Genomic DNA, 22028 nt, shown 5'->3' with positions numbered 1-22028 from the left:
TTCAGTAAACCAACCAAATCAACCTTAACACGGTACATTTATGCAAATTACTCTTGAAAATCAACCTGAAATTTCAAAAAATATTGTTAGATTGGTCTACTCCGATAGGGATTTTTTTTCTAATCATTTATTATTTTTTATATTTTTATGCTAATAATTGAGGGTTGCAACATCATCACATACAGAAGATGCGAGAACTTGGCAGTATGCTCAAGTAAGCTAATATGCACCCAAACCAATAAGAACAATCCAAAAGCTGACTTATTCCAAAATCCAAAAGCTGACTTGTTCCAAACTTTCGGGAGCTGGGATCACATATAGAAAAGTAAATATTCTGAACTTCTTTAGTTTTCTGAACCCATGAAAGTGGGATCTTGATCCTTTGCATTTATTTCAAGCATTCTCATTGTTGAATTTGTAGCCCCAGATCACCAATTTTTCTGCCATGCAGTAAAACTAGAGGGACAGAAGAGAATTCTTTCAATTCAGGACAGATAAAATAACTTTAAGTTCAAGATACAAATTAACACTCAATCAAAAAACTATCCACGGAGCTGGAAAACTCCTTTTACACACCAAGTTATTTGCCTGTACATTTCTAAAGGCAAACTCCTACTTCTAAACCAAAGTGCATCCTGCAAACTTGTATCCTTCTGATAACTTTCTTTTTTTTCTTTTTTCTTTTTTTTTTTTTTTAATTTTCCCTCCCACCAGTGGATATGCAAGTTACAATTGAAAATATGAGAAACTTCAAGAATGAGTGATCCTCAGAGTGGATTTCATTTTCAAGTGAGCTGGTCAGGGACTCAGAGTCACTAGCTAAACATTATCTGAAATTCTTTCTGGGTGTATTAAAGAGAATATACAAAATAGCAAGTATTTCCAACAAAAACATATTTATTAGGCAAACTAATTCTCCCTTGTAGCAGATGTCAATCATTAGGAAAATCCATTCTACTTCATAGCTCACTAATTTCCATACACATGGTTGCAAAGGAAACAGAAAATTAGAAGTTCTGAGCCACTAAAGTAATTTGTCTTTTGATACAATTCAAGAATAAGATCAGGAAGCTACTCTCATATTAAATGCAAGCCAAAAATCTAGAAGAACATCCAGTCATATTTTCATATTTCAATTGTGCTTGGTGACCTTTTTATTCTACTAACAAATGAATACCAAATAAAGCCAAGAAATCAAGAACAAAGGGAGAATGGAAAAAAGCATAAACTTTCAGCATACACCAGCATGCAAGAGTGAACACTTGGACCTAAAAGTTCCCCATTAAAATTTGTCGTCGAATTCGGAAGATAATAAAACTTGTTCAAAATTGGAATTGATGTATTACAAATGGCTCCCTTCTCAATTCAATTCTAAATACTACTACAAACTAAACCAGTAACCTACATTTCAAGCAGAGACGCAAAAGTGCAATCAAAGAACACCACCAAAGCCCAAATCACCGAATCAGAGTACAATAAGCAAAACTTATATTCGCCCCGTAATTAAAGTCTAATGAGCCTTACTCAACAAATACTTCTTCAAAACATCCATAACAGACCCAAAATCAGCCTTAACTTGCACAGGTGGGTTGGCAAATCTGCAAGCCATATCCTTGATCTCTTTGGAGTGATAATTAACCTTTGAATCTGTAAATTTCAACCCATGAGCCGTGCTCACCACCACGGTCCGGTCGGTGGGCGCTATGACCCCACTGTTCCTGAGCTTAATCAGAGCTGACAATGCAACACCAGTGTGAGGGCAAATGAACATGCCAGTCGAGTCAGCCTGAGCCATGGCATCCATCAACTCCTCCTCTGTAGCTTCCTCCACAATCCCATTTGAATTCTTGAGCGCATACACTGCTCTGTCTATGGAAACCGGATCACCAATTTGAATTGCCGAAGCAAAAGTGGTGTTGGCTTTCACAGGCTTGAAATCCGACCACCCTGATTTGTAATGCAAATACAAAGGGTTGGCATTTGCTGCTTGAGCACAAACAAGTCTTGGAATCCTATCAACCAGTCCTAATTCTTTGCACATTTGGAACCCTTTGTAGAAAGCATAGATATTTCCAAGATTGCCTCCTGGTACTATAACCCAATCGGGTACTTCCCAATCAAACTGCTGCAAAATCTCAATCGCTGCGGTTTTCTGACCTTCCAGCCTCAAACTGTTCAACGAATTTGCCAAGTAAATCGGGAGCTCAGCTGTAACTTCTCGGATCAGTTGCATACATCCATCGAAATCGGTGTCGATGCTCAGCACGAAAGCACCATTGGCGATGGGCTGGACAAGTTGGGCAAGTGATATCCGATTGGACGGCAAGAAGACGATGGATGGGATACCGGCGGAAGCGCAGTAGGCCGACAAGGCGGCAGAGGTGTCGCCGGTCGATGCGCAGCCGACGCCGACGACTGGACGGTTCATTTTCCGGAGACGATTGACTTGGCTAACCAGAACGGTCATACCCAAGTCCTTAAAACTACCCGTGTGGCTAATCCCACAGTGCTTGACCCACAAATCGTTCATGCCGAGAAACTTCTTGCCGTAACGCTCAGCCCAGAAGAGATTGGAATTCCCTTCGAAAGCGCTGACGATGTCGTCACCGTCGATCTCGGGCAGCACCCACTCCTTCTTGCTCCACACACCGGAACCGTAAGGCCAGGTGGTCTTGCCGATGCGGGACTCGAAAAGGTCTCGCCAGTACTTGCCGTCGTAGTTCTTGAGCGCCGCAATGTCGTGCTGGACGTCGAGGAGGCCGCCGGATTGGGATCGGTAGACGATCTCGTCGAGAGAGTAGGATTCGATGGAAGAAGGGTCGGCGTTGAATGGGACGTATCTGGCGGAGAAGTGGTGGGTGTGCGTGGTCTTGTGGCGGCGGGCTTCGTCCCTGATGTTTTCTTCTGTGCGGCGAGGCTTTGAGACAAGCGGTGGTGGTGGGGATGGAGAGTTGGAAGAAGAAGCATCAGCTCTGATGGTGAAGAAATGGGGTTTGGTTGATGGGAGTGGAGGAGTGGGTGCTTTGGGTTTGACAGAGATATGGTGGGGCTGGAAAAGAGAGGAAGCCATTGGAGATTGGAGAGAGAAGAAGAAGAAAGTTGGAACTGTTGAAGTGGATGGGTTTTAGGTGAAAGATAGAAAGGCGTACAAGTTAGAGTTTGGTCCTTATAAAGCCGGGGTTTAATGGAGTTGTGTGTTGCCATGTGCAACAACACTAGTACGTATCTATATTGATCATTTAACCTTTATTTTTATTTTATTTTTTATTTTTTATTTTTTATTTTTATTTTTATTTTCTTTGGCCGATATGTTATTTCACCCAGAATGGATCATTTTCCAGTTTTCAATATAAAAAGCCAAAATATAATTAAATTCAAATAGCATTTGATTTTTTATTTTTTATTTTTTTGCTTGGCATATGATATTTTTGTTATGGACCCTTTTGGTTTGATGATAAATAGCAAAAGAAAACTTCTAAGTGCACTATCATTTGGATTTTATACAGTTTTATTATTGATTTATATTTTTATTTTCATTGAAAATTATTATTAAAGATAGTTGTTAACTAAATTTGTTTAAATAATTTTTTTATACAGTCTCATTCTTCCTTTCAAATAATATATTATATATATCCATCTAACTTATATTCCATTAAAAATTAAGATTACAGATACAACAATTATTCACAAATTATAAAAGCTCAAAAATATAAAACAGTAAGATGTATTTAGTTTTTATTTTATTTTTTTATTTTATAATGATTACTTTAGTTTAGATTTTTTTTTCTATTGTTTACCAACGATCATATCGGAGCAACACTCTTATATTTAATATGGTATATTAAAACTCGTCTTTTATTTGAAAATTTAAAACTGAATATTTTTTAATTGTTTAGAAGCGTTCATCTGAACATTATTAAGATGTTTAGCTTTTATCTATTAACATTGTGTATATACAAATATTAAATACTATACATTATAAACAGATATTTAATATGTTCAGAAGCTTACAATCGAACATTTTCAATTATACAAAAATTTACAATAAAACAACTTGAAAAGCTTACAATTAAACAACATCAAAGTTTAACAAAAGTTTACAGTCGAACCATCTAAAAATATACTTTACAAAAAAATTACAAAATTGTTGGGTTAAACAAATTCAAATATTCCAAATATGTTCACAAGTTCATAATCGAACATCTTGAATATATACAGAAATTTAGGGTTGAACATTCCAAAATAATAAATTACAAGTTTCAATATGTTCAAAAATATAACTCTAACAATTTTTAAAAAGTTCAAAAGTACAAAACTGAGAATTTTAAAGATGTTTAAAAGTTTACGACCAAACATTGTATAAGAAAAACAAGTTCAAAAAATAGTACAGAACTGAACTATTTTAAAACGTTCAATAGTATACGATTGAACATTTTCAAAATTGTTCAGAAGTATACTACCAAGCACCTAATTACCATTACCCTCTATTGTTTATTGGTTTTTTGGTTTCAAATAAATAACCTTTTATGTCATTAAAAAAGTGAGGAAAAAAAAAATCAACCCTAATTCATAATATGAAAGAAGAAAATAAAAGTATTTTAATGAGAGACTTATATAGTTATTTTAAAATTATAAAAAAAAATTTATTTATAAGAGATATATAATTTTTAGATAGTATAAATTATAAATATTTTAAGAATAAATAATATTATATTAAGTAATTTTATATTTTTTATATATTTATGTAGTAGTGTATATAGAATGTAACTGTAAAAAGTTATTTTAGAATTGTGAAAAAAACCACTCATAACAAAATTCATTTATCAAATATGAAATTAACATTTATAAAAATAAAATATGATAAACAAGGAATTTGATCCTTAATACTAGAATAATTCGAGAGGTGAATGATTTCTTCAAAATTAATGTCACTTTTGAATTACTTGAAAATTTTGACAGTTATCTAGTAACTAAAGTTTGGCTTTATATATTCATCAATAAAAAGAAAAAAAAAAAAAAGCATTACATTACTAAACAGACACTTATAAAAACAAATGCTTGGGTAAAATCCTTCAATTTGGTTCTTCGAAAAGTTTAATTTTTGTAGAAAGTTTTTATAAATGTGAAAATATGGATTCATAAAAATTAAATTCTTAGAAAACAAGGAAAGTTGGATGGAAAGTTATTTTTGGAAAAAAAAAAAAAACAATAATGCAAAACCTCACCAAAATTATAAATTAAATGATATGGCATTTGACTTGATCATTTGTTAGTAAATGTAAATTAATAGTATCTCATATAATCATCGAAATAGAAACTAATAAACAACGTCATCTCATTGGTAATCAAAATTTTGATTAGCAAATTTGATGAATCTAAAATTATTAAAGAAAAAGCAGTAATGTTATAAGGACTAGAAACTTCATCAAAAATTTAAACTAAATAATATGGTATCTGATATGGTAATATGTTAATGGATATAAATTAATAATGTTCTATAATCATGGGGGTAAAAACAAATGAAGCAATGCTAATTTGTTGGTGATCGAAATTTTGGTTAACAAATTTTTCTAGAAAACTAATTATATATATTTTGTCAAAGACAAATTTACTCACAATTTTAAAACACAAATAAATTTAACTACTTGTACATTTCAATTTTTTTATTACTAACAAAACACTAACTGTGAAGTCGTATATCGGTTGGAAAGAGAAATGAAGCATGTCTTATAAAATGGTGTGGATACTTTTCCTTTGAGATAGTTTTTAACAAAATCGTGCGGACTGGATCCAAAATGAACAATATCTTATATGAATAGTCTAGACTATTGGATTATAAAGTCCCAAACGAATTACTTACCTTATAAAATGGTAAAATGGTATGGATACCTTTCCCTCTAAATATGTTTTGATAAAACCGTAAAAATCAATTTACAGAAATTTAATTACTGCCTGTACTATAATTTACATGGATTTAGCCGGTGTTTTTTTTTTTTTTGGGCTTAAAACATGGATTTAGCCAGTTATGCAGTATTTATGCACAATGGAAAAGATTTCTAGTACGTGTTTTTACTTTTTCCCTCTGGCAAGAGGGATGCTACTTGGATTAATTTATTTATTTCCAATATCAAATAGAAGAAAGGCTTATGTGACTCCGTCCAAAACTCATGATAACTGCAATAAGAGCAAAGCTTGCCTATCCATTTACCCAAAATATAAAAAGTAAAAATAAAGCTTGGTTATCCTTTCTTTTCTTTTCTTTTTTTTTTTTTTTTTTTGCTATGCCCCCAGCTTCCATTTGGCCGGATTGTGGTGTGCTAGCTACAGAGCTCCCACGCGAGTCTAAAAGCTTGGTTATCCTAAGTTGAATGTTTGATATGACTCTGATTGCTGTTGAGAAAATAACTTAAAAGAAAAAAAAAAAAAATGAGTACCGGAAAAATATTCCCTTTCAAAAGTTTTGACACGTACCAAGTAAAACTCTCTTTTCTTCATGTCTTTTTGATTTAATTATTCTTAAACTTTTCTGTTTTACTTTATTATTATTCAATATATATATATATATATATATCTATAATTGTTTTATATATTATTTTGATTTTGGTCATATTAATCTATGAATTTCTGAAATATATTTGATGGTTTTTGTATTATTTTAACATTTCCTTCAAAGTAAGAAAATGTTCAGTTTCCATGCCGTTGGTCCTTCACCTTTCCCGTCACGTGGGGGCTCTGCCATGATAATTTCGTCCAGTTATAAAATACATTTATTTATTAGTTTATTTATTTATTATTATTATTATTATTTTTGAAAATTTTTAAATATTCATAAATCCAGCAAACATTGGCGGATATCCCTTTGTCTTGTCGTGAAAGGTTGTAGAACTTGCTCCGTCGAAAGGCCTAAATTATCGTGTTTAATAACAGAGATGCCATTTTCTTGTCGTAATTAACAAAACAAAAATTTATAGAAACCTGTTTTATAGTTTTAAAAATTTCCAAATCTATTATTTTATTTTACCGTTTTACTTACAATTCTTTAGATTTTCTTTATAATTTTACCAATTTTTATTATAAATATATATATTTCAATTATGCAAATCAAAAAATTGTGAGTTAAAAATATGGGGGAGAAAACTAATAATTAAAATATATTTTTTATTTTTTGTATTATTATTAGAAATTCTGATTATTTTATAACAATTTATTAAAAACATCATATTTAATTGAATAACCGTGCCTTCTCATCTTTCTATTTGTAAAATTTGATTATATTTTGTCTAATGCATATTAAAAGCTGGTGTCATTTACAAAGAATACCCATACCAAACAAAAAAAAAAAGAAAAGAAGATAATAGTATAAGCAGGATTTAAGTAATCATCGCCAACATGGAAAAAAAAAAGCCTTTATTGAGATTTTGCTTGACAAGGTTAATTGTCAAATAATTATTTGTGTAATAATAATTATATATATTGCAAGGAAAATAATATAATTTATGAATTCGAAAATTTGAAAAAAAAAAAAAAAAAAAAACAAAGGAAAAGGGTGATTCTGTAAATAAAACGAAAAAGCAGTCCAACTTCAAAACGGAGGGAAAGAAACCCGTTGAAGGTTTTAGGTGTAATTAGTCAATGATGATGAGGAGGTTCAAATGGCGTCGTCCATTTTAAGTTTCAGAGAGTGAAAAAAAAAAAAAAAAAAGAAAAAAAAAAGAAAGAAAGAAAGTGTGAGCGTGTGGATGATCTCCATTGTCATTGTCCCTACAAGAACAAAGTGTACCTCTGCGGCTGACCCAAACTCAAATTAAATCCCCAAAAGCTTTTCTTTTTCGTTTATAGTATGTATGATTGATTAGATAGATAAGAAAAGGAAATTCCAACTCTTTTTTTCTTTTCCTTTCAGCTACCCAAAGAGAAAGAGACAAATTAACGTAAAAAAAAAAAAAAAAAAAGCTCGAAAGCAAAAAAATTTGAAAAGAGCGAGAAAACAAAACTTTAGAGAGAGAGAGAGAGAGTGAAACAGAGATTGAGTTTGGGAAAAAAGTATAAAAAGCTAAGCACAAAGCTTAGTTGGAAGAGAGAGAGAGAGAGAGAGAGAGGGTTTGATTGAGGGAGCTTTGAAGGGGAAAAGTTTGTTGGGGTGCTTTTTTTTTTTTATTATTTAAATATTATAGATTCTTTGGGAGGTTTAAAAGCTATTGAATCTGATTATCGTTTTTGATCTGTTGGAGATTCTGGAGCCATTTTTTTTTTTTTTTTCCTTCTCTCTAGTCTCTCTCATGTATTGGATGAGTTGAGGGTCATCAATGGTAAATTCGATTCTTACTTTTTTGTTTTGTTTTGTTGTTTTTTTTCTTTTTTTTTTTAATTATTCATTTTCATTCTTTGTTATCATATTCATCTCTCTCTGTGTTTCCAACTCTTTGGATGGACTTTTGAAGCTTGGTTGGATTTTAGTTGTTAAAATTTTTTTCTCTTTTATGTTTTGCAATAATAAATATATGTAATTTTGATTACCAGAGAATATTCTTCGACAAAAGCTTAATGAAATTCGGCTTGTTCCTTTACAAGTTAGTTAATTGCCATGCCTACTCTTTTGGAGAGGTTTCAATGTACCCTGAGGAAGAAAGTCTAATTTGAACCTTGAATAAGAAAAATAAAACTGGAGCCAAAAACCCTTTTAGTGACATTGTTAATCTGAATGATAGACCTTATTTTAGCGGATTTCATGGCAATGTGAGCTACTGTTTTTGATGCAAAAGCCTCTGAACTCTAGCTGCTCTTACTATAATTCACTACTGTCAGTTTCTGTGTTGGTGTATTAACTAAGTGAACTATCTTAGATTGGAGTTATAACTAATAGAACCACCAGCTTTTCCAACTTGCTGGTTGAATCTAATAGAACCGCCAACTTTAACTTGCATTTTTAATATTTCTTGCTCAAATATTCGACAGTTAATAGTCTCTTAATGTTGAATTGCTTTAGTGAACTTAATAAATAGTCTATCAAGTTGCTGATATACATGGCATGTTACTTATTGAACTTTGTCACAGTCAATGTGCATTTCTTGCTTATTTTAAGGCTAATGTTTTTACTGGTCTTCCTAACATGATACAAGCATCATAATTAATAATTTTTCATGTGTTTTCATCCTCAAGAAAAGTTAATCATAATCATGACTTGGATAATTCAAAGTTGATTGTTTTGACCTTAGTGTTTGATAATTGTATGTGCAGGCAGCACCAGTTAACATAGTTGTAGGTTCTCATGTGTGGGTTGAAGATCCTCTTCTGGCATGGATCGATGGAGAAGTTATACGGGTCAAAGGTCAAGAGGTTCATGTTAATACTACAAATGGAAAAACGGTATGCTCTTTCCTCCACCAGTTCCTATATATTTCTATGTGAGAACTTTTTTTGCTAGTGGAATCTGAGTTTTTCCTTCTGTAAGTTAAAATTTTGAGTATATTTATGGCATAAATGAGGTATTATAATGGATTACTTTTTGCCTTTTCTGTTCTGATATTAGTTTAGCTTTCTTATCAACAACCTAATGCTAGAAACAAATGTGAGCATCTTATACTGTCAGTACCATATGGAAAAGTAAAACTGCGTTTATTAAGTTTCTGGTATTGGTTTCTAGCATTGGATTTATCGTTAATTAATAAATTATTCTCTGCCTTTTCTAGACTTAGTAGATGAGCTAGTCTCGTAGTACTTCAATTTGTGAAAATTTTGACAAATTGGCTACCAATTTTACAGTACTATGAGGAGAACGTTCCCTTTTCGTTATTTTTTTAGAACCCTCTTTGCTTTGGATTTCTAATGAAAACTGGATTCTTTTTCATACCAAGCTTCTTCTTGAATGGTGTTGCACCAAAGGTTTGCGAAGCTTATTATTTCTGTTAAGTAGTAACAAAATAAATATCTCGGAGAATACAGAAATTATAATTTGTTGTTGAAAAATAAAATATCACTCAAATTTTGTTGATGAACATGTACGCTATTTCCTCTCATGCTTTTTGACTTCAAGCCTTATGCCTACTAATATGGTTCTAGGGTTTTGATGAATTTGCTGGCTTTGCATAGGTTGTCAGGAATACATTGAATGTCTTTCCAAAGGATACTGAGGCTCCTCCTGGAGGTGTAGATGACATGACAAAGCTTTCATATTTGCATGAACCTGGAGTTCTACAAAACTTGGCCGCTAGATATGAGCTTAATGAAATCTACGTAAGTTAAATTACTTTTTGTTGCCCTTCTAAGACATATGAATAAGTTATGGAACCATTCTTTTGATGTCAATTCTTGTACATTACCTTTGTAGACATACACGGGGAATATATTGATAGCAGTTAATCCATTTCAACGATTGCCCCATCTCTATGACACTCACATGATGGAGCAATATAAAGGAGCTGATCTTGGGGAGCTAAGTCCTCATGTTTTTGCAGTTGGAGATGCTGCATACAGGTGAAATTAAGATTTATCTCTCAGATTTTTCGACTGTTTTCTTTTGTTGTCTTCTTGTTGATGTGTTGAGTCTTGTGAAAATAGGGCCATGATTAATGAAGGGAAAAGCAATTCAATTCTGGTAAGTGGAGAAAGTGGTGCTGGTAAAACTGAGACAACGAAGATGCTCATGAGATATCTTGCCTACTTGGGTGGTCGCTCTGGAGTGGAAGGAAGAACAGTTGAACAACAAGTTCTGGAGGTAAGATGAAGTTATCCTTTGTCATAATGCATTTCTGAATTCCAAAATTATACGCTTGATTTGCATCTGAAAATTAAATGTGCATGATTAGGATCCATAGTAACTTTTTTGGGGCTGAATATTGCAGTCCAACCCAGTTCTTGAAGCATTTGGCAATGCCAAAACAATTAGGAATAACAACTCAAGGTATGTTTAAGTTCGTAATGTTGTTTTCCTCATTGAATCTTAGTTGAATGTGTTCTTATATGGAATATCTCTTTTACATCATTGTGGCAATGCTGCATAGTCGTTTTGGGAAATTTGTTGAAATCCAATTTGACAAGAATGGAATGATATCTGGGGCAGCTATTAGAACTTATTTGCTTGAAAGGTCTCGTGTTTGCCAAATTTCTGATCCAGAGAGAAACTACCATTGTTTCTACCTTCTTTGTGCCGCACCAGCTGAGGTTATTTGGCATTGTTGTTCTTAAGTTAGTGTTTAATTTGTTTGATCACTGCTGCAAAATTAACAATTTTGATTTGATGTTTATCTTGCTTCAAATGGATGCAGGATATTGATAAATATAAGCTGGGAAGCCCTAAATCGTTTCACTATCTGAATCAATCAAATTGTTATGAGCTGGATGGGGTAAATGATGCTCATGAATATCTTGCAACCAGAAGGGCTATGGACATAGTTGGAATCAGTGAGCAAGAACAGGCAAGTCTTCTTGTGATTTGATGAGCTTGGTTGTTCTTCTCTTTTCTTTATTTTTATTTTTATTTTATTTTTATATGATTTAATCAGATTCTGAGCATGTGCAATTTTTTCCAGGAGTCAATATTCAGGGTTATAGCTGCAATTCTTCACCTTGGCAATGTTAATTTTGCCAAAGGAAAGGAAATAGATTCCTCAGTGATTAAGGATGAGAAATCTAGATTCCATCTTAATATGACTGCAGAGCTTCTTAGGTATGTTTCTTCTACCTTTCCATTTCCTTATGTATGTCTATTTCTTATACTAAAGTTTCAAACAAAAATATTGTATAGGTGTGATGCCCAGAGCTTGGAAGATGCCCTAATTAAGCGAGTAATGGTGACACCAGAAGAAGTTATCACTAAAACCCTCGATCCTGATAATGCAATTGCAAGCAGGGATGCATTAGCTAAGACAATATATTCTCGCTTATTTGATTGGTAAAGGCTGATTAAACTAATTTCCTCCTCCCTGATAGCTAACTTAAATGAATTTTCATTTAATCTATTATAAATGTTGCATGTGTAAGATTATAACATCTTACTATATCATTTTCAGGCTTGTAGAAAATATTAACGTTTCAATTGGGCAGGATCCACACTCAAAGTCAATAATTGGAGTTCTTGATATCTATGGTTTTGAAAGTTTTAAGTGCAATAGGTATGCTTTATGCCACTGATTAAACTTATTATGTCATTGGAAAGTGGGGTGACCATGCTTGTGCTTCTACAAAGAGATTCTCTATTTTAATCATAAATGTAGTGTCTCAGTACAAATTTCTTCCTTGAAATGATAAAAACAAGAAAAAAGTAAACTCAGGATATGAATGTAACCATATATATATATTTTTTTTGGTTCTGTGGCTAAGTTCATTTTATGAATCAGTTTTGAGCAGTTCTGCATCAATTTTACAAATGAAAAATTACAACAACACTTCAATCAGGTTAGTTATTTAATCAATGCATTTGGTGTCAAACTTTGGAGGTATATTGAATACTGATTTTTGTGATTACATTATTGCAGCACGTGTTTAAAATGGAGCAGGAAGAATACACCAAAGAAGAGATAAATTGGAGCTATATTGAGTTTGTTGACAACCAAGATGTCCTGGATCTAATTGAAAAGGTCTGCAGCTGTTGCCTTATGCAATCTATTGAAAGTAGCATTTTGTGGTTTCCCCTTTCCTTGCAGCTCTAAAGACTTTATTTGTGGAAGTTGGACTAGCATATGCATATTCTGATTTGATGTTCCTACATATGTTAGTCCTCCATTCATCCTCTTGGTCGTGCATTTGTCATATAAACTAAGTAATTTAATCTTTTACAGAAACCTGGAGGGATTATTGCACTATTAGATGAAGCCTGGTAAGCTGCCTTTCGTCTTAAATATTGTTTTCTGATTGCCTATCTTGATAATGGTTCCATGTATTTGAATTCAATTTTACTCATAAATCTGGCCAACTGTAGTTTCTTACTCCACTTTAATATTTATCTGATTGTTGGTTACAGCATGTTTCCCAAGTCTACTCATGAAACCTTTGCACAGAAGTTGTACCAGACATTTAAAAACCAAAAACGTTTTATCAAACCAAAGCTTTCTCGGACTGATTTTACAATATCTCACTATGCAGGGGAGGTAGGCTTGACTTATTTCACTGTGAAAGGATAACGCAATTTATTAGTTTCTAATATCTTTTTCCTTTTCAAAGGTAACTTATCAAGCCAATCAATTTCTGGACAAAAACAAAGATTATGTTGTGGCAGAACATCAAGCTTTGCTGACTGCTTCAGAATGCTCATTTGTAGCTGGTCTCTTTCCCCCACTTCCAGAAGAATCTTCAAAGTCATCCAAATTTTCTTCCATTGGATCACGATTTAAGGTTATTGCATGTTTGATATACTCAATCTTTTAGTTTCAATGAGTCTAATGTGTGAACTGTGATATGGCAGTGGCTCAGTCTAAAATACACGTTGGTTTTCTTCTTATATATGTGATGATAATGGTCTAATAGGCTTAACCTTCAACTTTTTCAACTGTAATTTTATGCAGTCAAATCTTCAATATTTTTTTTCATTTTGATCACAGATTATGGAAAAAAGTTTTTGATAAATCAACTTCCATTCATTGACAGCTACAACTTCAGTCTTTGATGGAGACCTTAAGTGCAACAGAACCTCACTACATCAGATGTGTAAAACCAAACAATGTCCTCAAACCTGCAATATTCGAAAATTCCAATATCATTCAACAATTAAGATGTGGTGTGAGTATAACTTGGTTAACAATCATATCTAGATTGGTATGTCATATTTCTCGTTAAAATAGAGCTACCATTGTTTTCGAGTACTGACTTAATTTCTTTTAGGGTGTTCTTGAAGCTATCAGGATCAGCTGTGCTGGATATCCTACCAGACGCATGTTTTATGATTTTCTAAATCGTTTTGCTGTTCTGTCTCCAGAAGTTTTAGAAGGAAAGTAAGTTTTATTTTGCCTAATACACACTGAAGACTGAAATTCTTTTCTTGGATTTTTGTTGTACATATTGTTCTAGTTGATATAGATGGTAATGATGATACTTTCCATGTCTCTATAGTTATGATGATAAGGTGGCTTGCCAGATGATTCTTGATAAAAGGGGATTGAAAGGATACCAGGTAATTTTTTATTGTTTTAATGTCTAAGCTTCTGGCTATTTCACTTTGGGAAGAAAATTGTCTCTTTTTTTTCTGCCATTCTGTTTAATCCTGCTTACTTCCATCTTGGGTAAAAGGGGTGTAGTGTGTTGGTTTGATGTGTATGGTTGGATCTGTTTCCTTAAGTCACAAATATTCATTTTGTTTAATCCAATGTTCATACCTAAATTCTTTTAGTCTACTTATTTCCAATAATACCTGTCTTTTCATAGCTTTACCTTTAGTGAGATTTTAAGGAGTTCATATAATTGCACAGCACTGGTATTGCATTTTATTGTGAAACATTTTATGACTTTCTTTACGTTTTCTTGTACATTTAATGGAGCTATACTTGCTTTATTTTTCTTTGTAGATTGTCTATCAATTACTTATGTAATGTTGCAGATAGGCAAGTCAAAAGTTTTTCTAAGAGCCGGTCAGATGGCTGAGTTGGATGCTAGAAGAACAGAACTGCTTGGAAATGCTGCTAGAACTATCCAACGACAAATTCGTACATTTATTGCTCGTAAAGAGTTCATCTCATTGCGCAAAGCTGCTATTATGTTCCAATCTCATTGGCGAGGTATCCTTTATCTCAAATACCTCTGCTGGTGGTTGTTTTTAGTTTTTCTTACAATTTTTTTTTTCCTCTTCTCTTTTGGGAATAAGAAGTAAGAGTATATCATTGAATCATTCTCTGGAAAACTTGTTAATGGAAAAGTATGAGAACTTGAAGCCATGTTAAAGTTCATGAAAGTTCAATTTACATGATTTTGCTAAAAGCAGAAAAGAATGAATAATAATTATGTGCTAATATCTGACTGAGTTGGGTATTTGAATAATTATGTGCTAATTATTCAAGCCAGATGAAGATTCTGATTACTTTTGTATGTTCTTCTTTGCTTAAAATGTAAATGCTCTATATGCAAAAGCCTAGCATTGATGAAAAGTGAATAATTTATATGCCCAAACAAAACATGAAAAGTAAAAGCAAATGATGGAGAATTGAGGTCAGAAAATGTCTAAGAATGCAGTTGTTTAAAAATCATAATTTGTTAGAGTAGGTTGCTTAAATCATTGTGTTTTTCTGACTTGTTTACCTGGCCTGAGACTCGTGTGTCTTCTCCAATTTATTGTAGGTAAAATGGCCTGCAAACTGTATCAGCAAATGAAACGAGAAGCTTCAGCCCTGAAGATCCAGAAGTATTTCAAGCGATACAGTGCCATGAAATCCTACTTATCTCTGCGGTCATCCGCAATTATGTTGCAGACTGGCTTAAGGGCAATGGATGCACGTAATGAATTCAGATCCCGGAAGCAAACTAAAGCTGCCATATGCATCCAGGTACCCCCAGTTTGCAATGATGCGATGATAGACTTATTTTTGTCCTGCTTTTTCCATTTTTCCCCAGAATGGTTTCTTTATTAATTAGTTTAAGAAGAGAAATGACTTTGTACTGGTAATTGTTCTTTGTAGGTACAAGCACCTTTATGAATTTGTATTTATTAAAACTGTGGAAATTGTTTTCTTGATAACTACGTTCATGGGCGGTTTGCAGGCACATTGGCGCTGTCACCGAGATTATTCATACTATAAGAGTCTTCAAAAGGCTATAGTTGTTTCTCAGTGTGGCTGGAGATGCAGACTAGCTAGAAGAGAGCTCAGGAAGCTCAAAATGGTATTTTTGATATTTCGTTTTTGTTCTACTTAATGCAATCTGGTTTATGGTTGTCTAGGAGAAACTAGGGCAATTGCTGACCTTTGGCTCAAATTAAAATAGGCTGCAAAGGAAACAGGGGCTCTTAAAGAAGCAAAGGACAAATTAGAAAAGCGAGTAGAGGAACTTACATGGCGTTTGCAATTGGAAAAGCGATTAAGGGTAGCAATTCTTCTTTTCCATCTTTTGGCCACTGAGATATTCAAAAAGAGAAATTTACAAATTAAAAAATTTGTACTTTTTGAATATTTATGTGTATTAATAGTTTACAATGTGTACTATTAGTTTATTTTGTACAGTTTCTTTTTATGATGAGGCCCTTAATTAGTCTGAGTTAATGTTGTTTCTGGAAAATAGACTGATCTTGAGGACGCAAAAGCCCAAGAAATTTTCAAGTTGGAGGATGCATTGCAGACGTTGCAATTGCGAGTAGAACAAGCAAACCTCTTGGTCGCTAAAGAACGAGAGGCAGCACGGAAAGCTATAGAAGAAGCACCTCCAGTCATTAAGGAGACTCCTGTTATAATACAAGATACAGAAAAGCTAGACTTCTTGACAGCTGAAGTTGAGAGGCTGAAGGTAGAGCTGCTACTATTTAGGAGATAACTACAGTCTGCATAACATTATGTTTGGAGTTTAGAATCCAGTAGGGAAGGAAAAAATGAAAGGATAAAATTTTCTTCACATGTTCGGTTGTGAGAGAAAATGAAACGTTATTTGTCTCGAGAATGTCTCAGTGCATGAAAGTGAAAAACAGAGTGATAATATGGCTTATTTACAATGGCAGTCCAAACCAATAAGGAAACTATACGAGAACTAGGAAATCCTAAGTTATAATTAATACCCCATTAAACACCTCATATGATACAAAATCCATCAGAAGAGTATTCTGTCCTTATTATGATTGCTCTGAGCAAGAAAGAGACGATATATGCCATCAAAATGAGTATGAATCCAAAGATATAGCAATTGATGCTTCTGATAACAAAAACGGATTTTTGCATGTTTTTCGGGCTGACTATTGTTAGCATCATAAATTATTCATCTATGGGCATCATGTATGATGGAGCCTTTTCCCCACTTGTATAGGCATTGCTAATGTCAGAAACACAAAAAGCTGAAGATGCAAAGCAAGCTTATGCTACTGAGCAGGCCAAGAATGAGGAATTGTCTAGAAAGCTTGAAGCTGCAGAGAAGAATGTATATCGGCTTCAAGATTCAGCACAGAGGTTTGAAATCAAGCATGCATTATGGAATAGTAATGTTACCATGCAAATTATCTTACCAGTGGTTCTTGCTCTTGAACAATATGGATGATATATATACACACACACACACACACACACACATATACATATATATATATATATATATATATATAGATAGATAGATATATATGTAGTATATTTGCTTCCACTCTGAAGCTTATAATGGATCTATGATTTAAAACTTGGGGCAGAAATATGTCATGTATGAGCAAAGAGCCTTTCAAGTTGCAGAATGCTGTTTATTGTATTATATAAAAAACTAGCAAAATATTGAATTGTTCCAAATTATTTCTCCTACCTGTGATTAGGTTTGAAGAGAAGCTATCCAATTTGGAATCGGAGAATCAAGTACTACGACAACAAGCACTTGCCATATCACCAACTGGAAAAACTTTATCAGTGAGACCGAAGACAACCATCATTCAGGTTCAATATTATGAAAAGTTTATGTTTGTAATACAACAGATTTTAATGGTATAGTTTTTAAATCATTGTACCGAATAAGGAAAATACACATTTACCTGTTTTAACAAAATGCAGAGGACTCCAGAGAATGGGATTGTTCACAATGGTGTAATGAGGAAAGCATCGGTAAGATGAAACTGCAGCTATAACACATGTCATCTTGAGGTTAATTTTCAGTCTGTTTTTCATCATCTTTTGAATGTTTCAGGATTCAATGATATCTGTAAGTAATTCTCATGCACCTGAAATTGAAGAAACGCCCCAAAAATCTCTTAATGAGAAGCAACAGGTAAATAGTTCTTAGTGATTATATAGGACACATGTAGGTGCCCGATTTTCATTTGAGATGTAACAATTTTTTTTTTTCCATTTCAAAGTGGGTGTAGCTAAAATTTTTTAATGGGATGGAATTTAATTATGTTAGTATTTGGGTTTTAACTGAGATCTATCTTGGTGCAGGAGAACCAGGACCTGCTTATAAAGTGTATTTCACAAGATTTAGGTTTCTCTGGGGGTAGGCCAGTGGCTGCTTGTCTGATATATAAATGCCTTCTGCACTGGAGTTCGTTTGAGGCCGAAAGAACCAGTATTTTTGACCGTGTCATTCAAACTATAGGCGCAGCACTAGAGGTATTCATAGGTCATTATTTTGTTTTAAACTTGACTTTATGGGTTTTACTTTAGTTTTTTATGATTTATGATTGAAAAGAGGTCAGAAATCAGCTAGTTGAAATTATGGTAAAATGCATTTCTTTAAGCTGTTACTGATGTGTGATTTACTCTACTGAAGGTCCAGGATAATGGTGATGTATTATCTTACTGGTTGTCTAATTCATCCACATTGCTTTTGCTCCTTCAACGCACACTGAAAGCAACTGGAGCAGCTAGCTTAACTCCACTGCGTCGAAGAATGTCATCTTCTCTTTTTGGGAGGATGTCTCAAGTAAGATAGAAATCTTTATTTTATTTGAACATGTACCTTGTCCATGCTGTTTCCAATCAAGTTTATTTTCTCTTCTATGATTGATATCAACTTTAGGGTCTTCGAGCATCTCCCCAAAGTGCTGGCTTCTCTTTTCTCAGTGGTCGGATACTTGGTGGACCAGATGAAGTCCGACAAGTTGAAGCCAAATATCCTGCTTTGCTTTTTAAACAGCAACTTACAGCATTCGTTGAGAAGATGTATGGAATGATAAGAGATAATTTGAAAAAAGAAATCTCCCCATTGCTTGGTTTATGCATCCAGGTAACTGCAATGCTATAATATAATACATCAATAAGTTATTTTCATTTTTTTTTTTTTTCCTTTTAAGTTACCAACAAATCTTTTCCACTTGAAAAGGATGCTATTGTTGGCCAGTGCACTACTTAGACTACCTTTTTGTATAATTTCTTATCTAATATGTCAACTAGTTACCTCTGTCCTGAGAAATAGTCTGAAAAACGATGTAGAGTTACTAGCTGTATATTACTACTATAACTTGTGCTATGTTATCCTTGTTTGGTTAATGATTTTTTCGTTCTTCTATTACAATGAAGGCACCTAGGACATCCCGGGCTAGTATGGTGAAGGGGCGTTCACAAGCTAATGCTGTGGTTCAACAAGCTTTAATTGCTCATTGGCAAAGCATAGTGAAAAGCCTAAATAACTACTTGAAGACAATGAGGGCCAATTTTGTGAGCATAACTTTTAAATATTTGTGCCTTATATACTATCATTTCCTTTAATACACAGCCAAACTCTGAACAATATTGTCGCCTTCCAGGTCCCTTCATTTTTGGTCTGCAAAGTGTTCACTCAGATATTTTCATTCATCAATGTTCAGCTATTTAACAGGTAAAAACACCCTTTTGTTTCTGGCAGTCCATCTTTGCTTTAACCATGCAGTATCTCAGGCTACATTTGGTGGTCATTTTAATTTTGTATCTGCAGCCTCCTCCTGCGGCGTGAATGTTGTTCATTCAGCAATGGGGAGTATGTCAAAGCAGGGTTGGCTGAGTTGGAACACTGGTGTCATGGTGCAACTGAGGAGGTGCTCGGTTGAATTGTTTCTGGTTTTTCGTTTCTCTTTATATTGGACAAGGTTTAATACTTGGTTTAAATTTCAGTTTGTAGGCTCTGCATGGGATGAACTGAAGCATATCAGACAAGCTGTTGGCTTCCTGGTATGATCATTTATCTGGTCTTTCTTTTTTTATATTGTCGTCAATTTCCCAGGTGCTGCTTATATAGCCTTTTTTCCCTACTCAATCAGGTCATACATCAGAAGCCCAAAAAATCTTTAAAGGAGATTACAAATGATCTTTGCCCAGTAACTCAACTCTCTCTCTCTCTCTCTCTCTCTCTCTCTCTCTCTCACACACACACACACACACACACACACACACACACGCACACACATCTGGGTGCTCATGTATTCCTCACTGCTTGTTTCAGGTGCTCAGCATACAGCAATTATACAGAATCAGTACAATGTACTGGGATGACAAATATGGCACACGCAGTGTATCTTCAGAGGTAAGTGGATGCTTAGTAATTATTTGAATTGTGTATATCTTCAAATTCCTTTGATGGCCTTCTGGATATGGAAACTAAATCTCACTCTAAATCCCTTACTTTTGCAGGTTATTTCAAGTATGAGAGTTATGATGACTGAGGACTCGAACAATCCTGCAAGCAGTTCTTTCCTGTTGGATGATGACTCAAGGTAACCATTCCCAAAACTGCATGCATTTGATATCACGTTGTGCATGACATTGCCATGTTTTTGCCAAATGCAGCATCCCATTTTCTGTGGATGACATTTCCAAGTCGACAGACCGAATGGAAGTCATTGATATTGATCCTCCACCTCTCATTCGAGAAAACTCAGGCTTCACTTTTTTGTTACAGCGCTCGAATGATTGATTGGTCTTGCAAACTCTCTTTTCCACTTCCTCACCTGTAAATATACATCATTTCCTCTTGTTCAATGTGTATATTGTGTGCCATATCCTTCCCAGGCTAGTCTGTGCTGTGTAAGGGTTCATTGTTATTCAAAATTTGTTTGCATTTTAAGTTCTGAGTTAGGCATCTCTACAAGCAGGGCTTTACCAAAGTTGTAATATTTGACGTTTTTTTATTTTTTATTTTTATTTTTTTAATTTTTTCTGTTTTTGGTTTTGGGGTCTGTTTCTTACCATTTTGATTGCAGAATTGTGACAGTAGCCTTATTTTTTTTTCGGCTAATGTCTCTTGTACCTAAGTTGATGTATAATATACTAATTTGTACGTAGGCTTTTCTTCTGTTTATGGCTCTTTATTTAAGACACGAGTACTTGGAAAATTCTTAATCAACAAATATTATTCTTGCGTTTCTTGTGTTGCTCATGCTGTTAAACATTAAGACAATCCTAACAATCCTAATTATCTTCATTAAGGCAATCCTAATTTTCTTGTTTTTTAAGCTCCTTTTTTATTTCAAAACGTTTTCCTTTTCCCCTTGAACTTGATATTCGAGTTCTGATCTTTTAGGATCTGTTTGATGTTCACGATTACACTGAACTGGGTTAATTGAAGTCTTTTCCGATCGAGTTTGTCTAAATCTATTATAATCTGAAGTAGCCCATTTTACTCTTGCATTTCAAATGGGCTTTAATCAAATGGGCCATCAAGGTAGGGTGGAAGGGAATATTTAGATTTCTCTTTGAAAAAGTAAAAAAAGGTATTTATTGAGATTTCTCCTTCGATACGTTTTAAACATGACTCAAAACTATTTTTAACAGTATTGCCAAAATTATAATAATAATAATAATAATAATTAGGCTCCTTATTATTATTTTTTTTTTGAAAAGAATTAAGCTCCTTATTAGAGGGTAATAAAAGCATACTAGGTGCTTTTAGTAAAACTAATAATGTATCGTTTTTCTTTTATCCATAATAATGTATTATTTCTTAAAACATTTTTTTTGAAGATTGTTTTAATATTACACATTATTTTCGTCAATACATATATGATATATCACATTTATTTAGTTATTTTTCATTTTCCATATAATCATGAATTTCATTATTTACTAATGGACATATAGAATTTTCATTCTAAACCAATAACATACCTACACAAAATTTAAATTCTGGGAAATTTTATAAATACGTCAGAGTATTATTCGTATTTTTATTACTTTATCCAAGATACCAAAAATTTTGTTCCAAAACGCCTTGATCATTCCAAAAACCCTGAAAAAAATTTCCGGTTATAGAGAAAAATTATATTTGTTTTTTTTTTATATATATATATATATTTTTGAAATATAAAAAATTGTTTGTTAAAATAAAAATTAAAACCCACTTGCTTTTTTTCAGGTAATAATTAAAGTCCACATACACTACGTGCTTTGGTTTTTACCATTTGACGGTGACAGTGACGTTTGCATTTCAAATAAAGGCAAAAGCAACATGTAAATACCGTCCCA

General features: G+C 33.4%; 2 protein-coding genes across 2 annotated transcripts; one reads left to right on the top strand and one right to left on the bottom strand.

The window, feature by feature from the left end:
• Positions 1-1249: 1249 nt before the first annotated feature.
• On the bottom strand, positions 1250-3154 carry LOC107435796 (threonine synthase, chloroplastic-like). The gene has a single exon (XM_016047428.4). The coding sequence runs from the start codon at positions 3068-3070 to the stop codon at positions 1511-1513; it is 1560 nt and encodes a 519-aa protein (XP_015902914.3). The 5' UTR covers positions 3071-3154; the 3' UTR covers positions 1250-1510.
• Positions 3155-7658: 4504 nt separating this feature from the next.
• Positions 7659-20924, top strand: LOC107435750 (myosin-17). The gene is made up of 39 exons (XM_016047378.4): positions 7659-8309; positions 9238-9366; positions 10090-10233; positions 10328-10473; positions 10558-10714; positions 10842-10900; positions 11001-11160; positions 11265-11414; positions 11529-11665; positions 11744-11890; positions 12009-12110; positions 12336-12393; positions 12474-12575; positions 12777-12814; positions 12959-13085; positions 13159-13329; positions 13582-13713; positions 13816-13925; positions 14044-14104; positions 14528-14705; positions 15262-15467; positions 15682-15801; positions 15904-16002; positions 16198-16419; positions 16930-17069; positions 17417-17534; positions 17649-17699; positions 17782-17862; positions 18033-18203; positions 18364-18516; positions 18613-18819; positions 19113-19250; positions 19340-19410; positions 19507-19606; positions 19683-19739; positions 19829-19885; positions 20011-20091; positions 20199-20281; positions 20355-20924. Exons 1-39 carry the CDS (start codon positions 8307-8309, stop codon positions 20479-20481), a joined length of 4593 nt encoding a protein of 1530 aa, XP_015902864.2. The 5' UTR covers positions 7659-8306; the 3' UTR covers positions 20482-20924.
• Positions 20925-22028: the final 1104 nt, after the last annotated feature.

The sequence above is a fragment of the Ziziphus jujuba genome, chromosome 1 (assembly GCF_031755915.1).
Source record: "Ziziphus jujuba cultivar Dongzao chromosome 1, ASM3175591v1".
In the NCBI taxonomy this organism is placed as follows: Eukaryota; Viridiplantae; Streptophyta; class Magnoliopsida; order Rosales; family Rhamnaceae; genus Ziziphus; species Ziziphus jujuba.
The sequence above is the reverse complement of the archived record's forward strand: the minus strand, read 5'-3'. Positions and strand labels throughout refer to the sequence as shown.